We start from the raw sequence: 10,131 nt of genomic DNA, 5'->3' as shown, positions 1-10,131 counted from the left end.
TGGTGTTACAAAATTAAACCCGATAATTCTTATTTTGCTCTAGATTTCGGGAAGAAGTATAGGTAAGTAGAATTACTTATTAAACTCAAATGCCTTTAGGAATATGAACTTCTTCCCATGTCTATGTTTAGTGCTAGGAGGTGAATTTTCCTATACATTAAAATGCGATATGAGAAAGTATCGTAAATCCATTATACCTACTTGGGTCGATTTTCAGTTTTGAATGTGTTACTTGATATTAGTAAAAAGGAAATCCAGGGGAAAAATAAATAAATTAATGAAAATTCAAATATCACTGTATATATTTATATATATATTTATATATATTTATATATATATACACACATTTACACATTTGTATTTCTTCTCTCATACATGTACTGTATCAAAGCAATAGCTTTGATCCAGCTGAGGCATGGCGGCTTGTCATTGTTCAAAACTCACCTTCACCCGACAAAGGAAAATATAATTGGTATAGTGTCGAAAATCTGTCTATCTGACGGTCAATCGGATCGGGCTCACCCTAGCCACTAACCCGTCTCTGTGGTCTAGTGGTTAAGGCACCGGCGTTCAAAGCTGGGGGCCCGGGTTCGATTTCCGGCAGAGACATTTTTTCGGCATCACCAATTTTTCCAAAGGGTAGATAGCTCTGGGGAACCTTGATTTAAGCTACACCTACCATTGTTCTCTTCATCCATTTCTTTACAATATATATATATATATATATCCATTAAAAATAAATCATAGTTGATTTCTTTTCCGGGGGCTGCATGGCTCCCCACCCCATCCCTCCTGTGCGCCAGTGGCTACCTTGGGCATGATGGATGAATAGAATGGCATCGTTATCATCATTATACAATGTAATGAAAGCCTATTTGATTCAAATCAACCTCTAAAATGAAACCGACGCAAAAGTATAACCCAGACCAGTTTGCTGTAACCGACATTTCATTTCCATTTGGATCAATAGGTTGATTTTCTGATTACACAATAATGATTTGTTTAATTGCATAATATGTTGCACCCCTTCATAATTATTATCCAATATCTATCCATTTATGTATTTCATTTCATTTTTATTTTCACTATAGAACTGGGAAAAATGAGAAGCATAACAACGAACGGCGACTACTACAAGAAAATCTTTCAACTCTTCTGTCGAAAATGCAAAAAAACAGAAGTGGATAGAGCCTGGGCAGAACAAGTCTTTCCTAGACTCATCATTGATAAAATGCAATCGAAAATTCTGAATAAATCTGCCAATACATTTTTCTCACTCGGTATAGGTAGCGGAACGGGTGAGTTAATGTATCGGTGTGTTTTGAACACCTAGACTCGTCATTGATAAAATACAATCGAAAATTCTGAATAAATCTGGCAATACATTTTCTCACTCGGTATAGGTAGTGGAACGGGTGAGTTAATGTATCGGTGTGTTTTGAACACCTAGACTCGTCATCGATAAAATGCAATCGAAAATTCTGAATAAATCTGCCAATACATTTTTCTCACTCGGTATAGGTAGCGGAACGGGTGAGTTAATGGTGGTGTATTTTTAACATCTAATTTGTCGAGCCAAGAGCATTAAGAGAGACTCACCCCCCCCCCCCTCCCATGGTGTTCATTTTATGCAATCCACCACGTATTTTTCAGACGAAATTGTATAATAATAATAATAACAATTGTATAATAATAAAATTGTATAATTTAGTAAATTTACCTAAAAATTAAATTCATAAGGAACTGATTATGCTATGATTGTGCTTTAATTCCATCAAACTGACGTACCAAAAGAGTTAAGTGTTCTGTTAAGATTCTGATCAAGCAAAAAAAAAAGGGGGGCGCAAGATATTCTTTTAGGCACTAATGCATTTCACTATTTTGTTTTAAATGTTTCTGATGTATTTCTTACTTTTCGACATTCTACTACCCCCTTTAAGAATATTATTTTGTTGTTGCTATTCTATCATATGATTGTTTCTTATATCTCGTCAATATTGTGATTGATTTGAGATTGATTTTATTCACAGATAATAAAAACAAATATATATTAAAGACTTTTCGACATTCAGAATTTTTAGAAAATGAAAATTCTACCATCATATTTGATCACAATTATCATATAATGATATCAATTCAATCATTACAAGTAACAACAACAATAACAATTCTGTTTGTAGGTGAATTTGAAAGTTCGCTGCTCCGGCAAATCTCGATGCGTTACAAATGCATCCATCATACCGTTGTTGAACCAGCGAAATCTTTCATCCAGCGTTACCAATCTCTTCTTTTAACGGAAGATGGGATCAAAGGTATGGTTCCGAAGTTTTAACTATTTACTACTGCTATCAATACTTTTTTCTACTACTACTGCCTTTACCTGGCTATAACAAACCACTATTACCACAGCAACAACAACTACCATGACTTCTACTACTAGTACTACTAGTACCAGTACTACTACTACATGTACTACTATTACTACTACAGTATACTACTACTACTACTACTACTACTACTACTACTACTACTACTACTACTACTACTACTACTAGTACCAGTACTACTACTACTACTACAGTATACTACTACTACTACTAAACAACCACCACCAATATACAACTACTACTACTACTACTAATAATAATAATAATAATACTATATATAGTAGCAATAGTAGAAGTACCACTTCTACTTCTTCTTTTCCGTTTTCGTCTTATTTTCCTCATATTCCTCCTCCTCCCCTTCTATTCTTCCCTATTTATTTTCCTCCACAACTTCTTCATCGATATAAATTGCCAAAAAAGATTCGTCGAGTATAATTCTTATATTTTACTATAAAACTCGCCATATGCTTCGGTGTCACAGTTTCACGTTACAATTACTTACATTATTGCTTGCTATTTTATTCTATTGTTTACAAGTTTACTTTAATTCCAATATTGGAGGGAAGGGGACAAGAGGAGTGAAAAGAGAAAAAAAAATGAGGTAAAGGGCGAACTATATATACCTTACAATCTTTTCATAATTGTTCAAAATTTCTGGTCAGCAAGGGGGGGGGGTTGATACCCCATTGCCCCCCCCCCCCTCTGCAGGGTGCCGCCACTCTCTGTATAAATTCCTCTTATTCTCCCCAGATATTCAATTTGACTGGAAGGAGCAGACGATGCAGACGTTTCAGAAAGATCATGAAGAACAGAAAGGGGGCAAACAGCCGAATAATTTTCATTTCATCAGCGCGGTGCATTCATTGTATTACGCCAGTGACATGGAAGACACCATACGATTCTTTCATGGCTTGCTCGATGACGGAGGCGTGTTGATGATAGCCGTCACAACTGGTAAACTATAAACAATCAAGAAATTGGATTGTTGTTGCATATTATTTAGTTGCAGATAATTGTCGAATATGACATGCATTCATCAATATATACTGACCCCGCCAATAATATTGAAAAGAAGATCTAGAAAATAACCCGAAAATGATATGAGGTGAAAACAACATGAAGGATCCAGTTTCATGATTTCTTTTTTTTTTAATCCAAATTTTCCTTAACAAACTTGCGATCAGCCATTCAAATGGAGCTTAAACTGTTATTGCAAATTCGATATTATAAAAAGCCTTTTTTTTAATATACCCGGCCAGATAGATAAGAAAAAAAGAGAATAAAATAAAAAGTATAAATGCCAAACAAAATAGAAACAGGGACAGGCAAATTGACACTTAGCTAAGTCCAAAGTCATACAATACAGGGCTTATAAAAATATTGTCAAGACCAAATCAAATAAGTCGATCATATCATTACTAAAAAAAATATTACATACAGGCGTATATTGTATCAAACTTCATTGCCATTGTGCCTATTCTTCGTATTTTGGCGGCTTACATAATGTTTATAGCATTATCGTTTTAATCTTTCCCTCCGCTATATTGATTTTTACGTTTATAGATTTATATTTACTTTCTTTCAGACCAATCCAGCAACACGAAATTCATCAAAAATTTCCCGGTCATTATCGAACACAATCCTCACATCACAGTTGTGAACAGCTCCGACGTTGAACGATCGTTAAAGACCCTTGGTCTCCCGTACGACGTCCATGCGCAGTCATCATCGGCCGACATCAGCTCCGTCTTCGACGAGTCATCTGCCGAGGGCAATCACATACTCGACTTCCTGACGCATACGATCGACTTCCGGAGCACTGCACCTGCGCAGCTCTGTGATGACGTCATCTCTTATTTGAAATCACCGGAATGTTGCCACCTTGCAGATGACGGGACTGTTCAATTTATGAACCCATGGAAAACATTTGTTATCCAGAACGCTAAATGATAACACAAAAATAACATGCCCTACTCATGATTTATCATAAACAAAAATTACTGATTTTTTTAAGCCACCGGGTTTCTTGCTTTCTGCCTAATATAGGCCTAAATGACCTATTGTGACCTTACCTGTAAAGAACGTCAAATGTTAGACATGATATCCCGACCTTTGACTCAAGTGGCAAACAGCTTCGATGATTTCTTTGATTGTAAACTTTGCGACATTTGGTCATTAATCAGATGATATTGTACAAAAGTTGTTTATTTCTTGCTTTATTTCATTTCTTACGTCTGTTTAGTTCGCCGGTCTATGCAGGGGGTGGAATGTCATGCCCCCCCCCCGCCGAGCCCATAGCTACCCTATGAGGGCGGATAAAAATTTGCTGGCCCCCTGAATTGTGAAAATAATAACTGTATATCTGAGCTTTGCGGCCAACTCGCTGCCCATTTTCTTCAACATCAGCTTCTGATAAAATTGTCGACTAGAAAGTGATTGTGATGACTTCACATCCAATGACGTGGGTTAGTCATATTATGTAATACTTTTGAACATATACGCTGGATTACATAACATTTTCCATTTTCCGGGCGTACATGAATGAGAAGGTTTCGGGGACTTTGCCAAAGTATGTTGATGTATGTATATTTGTTAACACGCCTCCCACCCCCCATGGAAATTTGTTACCGTAATCGCGTCTGTACGGAAGCGTTGTGGTTTAGTGGTTCTGAGTCTCGCCTTGTAAATAAAGGGTTGTATGTTCGAGTCCAACCGGGAGGCATAGCGTCCTTAATATTCATCACCTAAATGGACGGTACCATGTAGAATGGTGTGTGTGTGTGTGTGTGGGGGGGGCTGACCATGCAAAAAATCACAATCACATGGTAATTTTTTACGTTTTTTGTACACGGGTTTAGAAAAAAGTGGGGGGGGGGGGGGCTGAAGCCCCCAGCCCCCCCCCCCCCCGCGGCCCCTGTACATTATGTGCAAGCAAGTGAGAATTCGATGACACCGCCGTAATTGTTAAGCTCTTAATAATTGGAGACGTCGCTCCGTTCAAACCGAATCCTATTCCTATTTGTTTGTCCATCTATCGTTGTATCTATATGACTACACACACAAACGACCTCCCACCCTCACACATACACACACTCCCACACATATATAAACGGATAATGATAACGAATAATTAAAAAAAAAAATTTGAAAACAACTATGTCACATGGTGTGATCACAGTGTGTTCACATGGTGGACTATGTGAAAATATTATTCACACTCATATTAAATTTCAACAGTGTGGAGATATTTTCACACTTTGGACACCTCAACGGTCTGACTGTTCACACGTTGGACTATATGTGAATATGTGATTCACAGCACTGTCGACATATTCCAATTCAACAGTGTGAAGGTGATTTGACATTGTGTTCCGCACTGTGAACACACTGTGGGACACTGTGTTCTGTCCAGTAGGGATATGTGTATGGAGAGCAGGTGTGTTGAAATGCTCAAATTTAACAATGTGAAGGTGATTTTACATTGTGTTCCGCACTGTGAAAATACTGTGGACACACTGTTGGACAGCCTGTTCTGTTTAGTAGGGATGTGTGTGGAGTGAAGGTGTGTTGACATGCTCAAATTTAAATTTGTATGTGAAGGGGATTCCGGGAAGGGATTTCACATTGTGTTCCACACTGTGAACATACTGTGGCCCACACTGTTGGACAGCATGTTCTGTTCAGTAGAGATATGTGTATGGAGTAAAAGTGTGTTGACATGCTCAAATTGAACAATCTGAAGGTGATTTCACATTGTGTTCCACACTGTGAACACACTCTGGCACACAAAGTGTTTTTTTTTTCAGTAGAACATAGGGATACCTATCAATCGATCCACTGTTATTTCATGATTCATTTATGTCAAGCGAATGTTCATGTTCTTGCCAGGTGCATTGACCTCTAGCTTAATTAACAGGAAACGATCCAACATCTTTTCAAGTCGGACTCCTTCCACATTGAACTGTGTGGTACATCGAGCATGAATAGCATGCGTGTTTGGCACTGATCAGTCAATAATTCAAAAATGTCAAAACGAAGGAATCAGAAAAAAGTATTTTATTATCATTATTTTTCAGCAAAATTCAGATCTATCTAAACTAAGCGGTTAAGAGGATTTTTAACAGTAATCTATAGAATAAATTTTGGTGCTCTTATAGTGTTGATTGTTATAGGGTACGTACTCATTAAAATGTGAATAGTTATGCCCGCGAACGATAATCATTTATTTACTTGTTTTCAGATTATTAAAAAAAACATAACAATCAAACGAATATTTCTTTGTTTGCTGTAATAATTTCAGAATGTATTTTGTCATTATTGTTTTATTATTGAAGGAGAAATTCAACCTAACGTTGAGAATGCATATATGTTCGTGAAGATTCAGTGAAAGTAGAGCAGGATACGATGACGTTACATTCCCCTATTTGTTATGAGATAATAAAAATATATTTCCAATTTCTTTTCATTAGAAAATGATATTCCTGTGTAATCAATTTATCGTCAGATCCCATGGGATAGAATCTTTATTACATGGTATGATGCCATATGGGCAGCTGGGAGTGACGTCACAGGATACCTAATGTATATTGCATTATGCTACACCTTCTTTATGTTAAATTTCAATTCGTCATTTCTCTTTGTATATAGATGTATATCTTTATGATAATTAGAAATCTATGTATTGACGTATTACAAATTTTAACGACATACAGTTATGAATGTTCTTGTTTATGTTATCATTTTATATATTTTTAAAACAAAATATTCATGCCATATGAATGAAGTTTGTTAATGAATTCAATTCGTACAAAAGATTATGCTTCCCTCATTTATCTGAATTGATCAAATATAAGTTGACTCTTGAGTAGACTTTCTCTAATTAATAGGCCTGATTTTTCCTCTTACTTTTGGAGCGTCATGGTCTAGTTGTTATGACTCTCGTCTTTCAGTCAGAGGGTCGTGGGTTCGAATCCCAGGCATGGTGTGTGTGTGTGTGTGTGTGTAAGAAATTAACCAACTAAACTCAGCCCTGGAACCGGAAGGATTAATTCCTTAGATTTTAATTAGCAGCTGGAGCTACAGCCGGTGTATACAATAAAGTGCGTCATTCATTAGGCAACTAATCGGCGCCTCACAAATGCTATATTATCATCATTACTTTAACAGTTGAATCAACATTGTGTACAACAAAAAGTATGAATGGACAAAAAAGTCTATGACGACAAAAATTATGTACAAGTTGAGGCTAAAGACATACAAGACAAAAGAATAAAATATTAACAATCGCGTCAGTATGGTCATCATTGCATATATATTGTACTTTCAGTTGTGGATTTTTTCAATAATGTTTACATATGTACATAAAATATTATATTAGATAGCCAAGACAGATAGCCAAGCGCGATTGGTCAATTGCGCGTCACGTGATATGATCGAAATCCGTGTATTTTCCCAGCCGGTCCACCTTCGATGAATATATTGACCAACCGGTCCGTGAATATATTTTTCTACGCGTATGGCGCCCTCTTGTGGATTAGATGTTACCAACTACACGGAAATAAAATATGTGGGACTAAAGTGTCTGGACTGGACTCTAACTAAGATCTAGGGCTAGGCCTAAAACAAACTAGATTTGATTAGAAAAGGGCCATTCACTGCATTAAAGAAGAAGTAGAGTTATACCAGTTCCATTAATCACTGTGACTATCGTAAACAACAGGCTGCACGCATCGTTAGGCCATTTTTATCTTCATCATTAAAGGCTATCTAATATAACAGATATTGACTGATGGGATGTGTAAAAAAAACATTCTTTGGACCGCCTAAAGGATTAATATTTCCCCTCGTGATCATATTTTCCCTCAGCGCTGCGCGCTTCGGGGAAAATATAACCCCTCGGGAAAATATAAATCCGGCAGTCCAAAGAATGTTTATATTACACACCCCATTAGTCAATATCTGTATAATATTAGATAGCCAAGACAGATAGCCAAGCGCGATTGGTCCACAACCCGTCACGTGATATGATCGAAATCAATGTATTTTCCCAGCCGGTCCACCTTCGATGAATATAGACCAATTTCACAACGTGAGAGGGCAGCAGACTGGTCGCCATGCTGCGGTGGGCGAATCAACTTTTATACTACACAAGTCAATAGGGTATTTGGTACATTCGTTCGATTTTTTTTTATTTTGAACCAATTGAGCAGATTTCTTGTAAGATTCACAATGAGCATTAATCGGAGAAGTTCAGGTCGCAGCTGTGCTGTGTTCAATTGCCACAACAAGTGGAGAAAGCTTCAGGATTGGAAGCAAAGTGAATGTGAAATTCACTCGCCTTGGACTCATGAAGCCTGTTTGTGTGTGAAGCCGTACTCCCTGCATAGGTTTCCAGGCCGTGATGAAGGAATGCGTCGCCAGTGGATCTCTCTTCCCCTTCCTCTATCCTTCCTCTCAGTTTTATTCTCTTGCCTTGCCCCCTCCTTTTGGATACTTTTTGGCCTGCATAAAATGTGGTGGTGGTGTTTTTTTTTGTGGGGGGGGAGGGAGGGGGGATTTGTTTGATCATGCTTAGGTGGAAATATCAGTCCCTCTCTCTCTCTCTCTCACACACACACACACACACTATCCCTCTCTCCCTCTCACTATCCCCTTCTCTGTATTACACTATCCCTCTCTCTCCCTCTCTCACACACTCTCTCGCTAGCCCCCCCCCCCTTTTCTCACTATTCCCCTCTTCCCTCTCACTATCCCCCTCCTCTCACACATACTCTCTCCCCCTTCTCCCCTCTCTCATCCTCTCTCTTATCCTCTTCCTCTCTCACTCTATGTCTCGTTCACTCTCCCGCTACTCTAACACAATACTAGCAACAAGAAGTGAGCTCCCTGATGAAAACCAACAGCGATTCTTGGTCATCATCAACTCACTTTTACTGACAAAACTAAGGGGAAAAGGTAGCCAAAGTGCAATAATTCATCATACCTTCATCGGTCAGATATGGCCATTGTCTTACATCGTCTACCCAGGTGTCCATGCTTCATTTTATTGATTTATGATGAAGTTAATGACACAATATCAGAGTTTATCTGTAATCTTTCATTGAATTTGTACACAGAGCCAATCGCGAGCAGCGCACTTGCACACCGCAGGCGCGTTTCCGTTTTACACCCTGGCGAAGGCATTTTCCGGAAAAGTAGCCAAAAAGCGACTAGTGAAGAGTCTACGTCTACGTTTGTTTACATTATCAGCTGGGCGCGCGATCCAAAGTCGAAGTTATCCGCAGAACATGCCGTACTCGGCAGCTGAGCTTATACTTTCCAGGTTCAATACGAATGTTTGCCTTGATCATTTGCCTTGCCGATTTGCTGATGTCTGTCTTTCTCTCTATCTGTCTACATATCTATCTCTCAAATTCTATCTCTATCTATCTATGTAACTGCAGTATCTATATTTCTAATAATCTTCTCTGTCTCTCTCATTCTTTATGTAACATAATATCTATCTCAAATTCTCTATCTCTCTCTATCTATCCATCCATCTGTCTGTCTTTCTCTATTTCTCTCTCTCTACCTACCTATGTAACTACAGAATCTATCTGTTAATTTGTCGCTCTTCTCTCTCATTCTTGATCTATAGTGACATCTATCTATCTCTCTATCCATCTCTCTATCCATCTGTCTGTCTTTCTCTATTTCTCTCTATTTTTTAACTAGAGTATCTATCTATCTGTCAATTTGTTAATAA

The 10,131-nt window shown here is 37.9% G+C and overlaps 1 protein-coding gene across 2 annotated transcripts; it reads left to right on the top strand.

Moving 5' to 3' along the window:
* The first annotated feature begins 1,092 nt into the window (after positions 1-1,092).
* Positions 1,093-5,178, top strand: LOC121412623 (histamine N-methyltransferase A-like). 2 transcript variants are annotated; one of them, XM_041605402.1, is made up of 4 exons: positions 1,093-1,298; positions 2,181-2,312; positions 3,138-3,341; positions 3,973-5,178. In XM_041605402.1, exons 1-4 carry the CDS (start codon positions 1,103-1,105, stop codon positions 4,335-4,337), a joined length of 897 nt encoding a protein of 298 aa, XP_041461336.1. In that variant the 5' UTR covers positions 1,093-1,102; the 3' UTR covers positions 4,338-5,178. The 2 variants fall into 2 exon arrangements, with proteins under 2 accessions (XP_041461336.1, XP_041461337.1); XM_041605403.1 differs by lacking the exon at positions 1,093-1,298 and adding an exon at positions 1,455-1,533.
* The last annotated feature ends 4,953 nt before the right edge of the window (positions 5,179-10,131 follow it).

Source organism: Lytechinus variegatus, chromosome 4, assembly GCF_018143015.1.
Source record: "Lytechinus variegatus isolate NC3 chromosome 4, Lvar_3.0, whole genome shotgun sequence".
In the NCBI taxonomy this organism is placed as follows: Eukaryota; Metazoa; Echinodermata; class Echinoidea; order Temnopleuroida; family Toxopneustidae; genus Lytechinus; species Lytechinus variegatus.
This window is presented reverse-complemented; position numbering and strand designations above follow the sequence as displayed.

Excerpts from the sequence above, each read along its gene's own strand:
- LOC121412623 (XM_041605402.1), top strand. The coding sequence starts at position 1,103 with ATGAGAAGCATAACAACGAACGGCGACTACTACAAGAAAATCTTTCAA. Across the intron at positions 1,299-2,180 it reads CGGTATAGGTAGCGGAACGG|GTGAATTTGAAAGTTCGCTG; the intron begins GTGAGTTAATGT and ends TTCTGTTTGTAG. Across the intron at positions 2,313-3,137 it reads AACGGAAGATGGGATCAAAG|ATATTCAATTTGACTGGAAG; the intron begins GTATGGTTCCGA and ends TATTCTCCCCAG.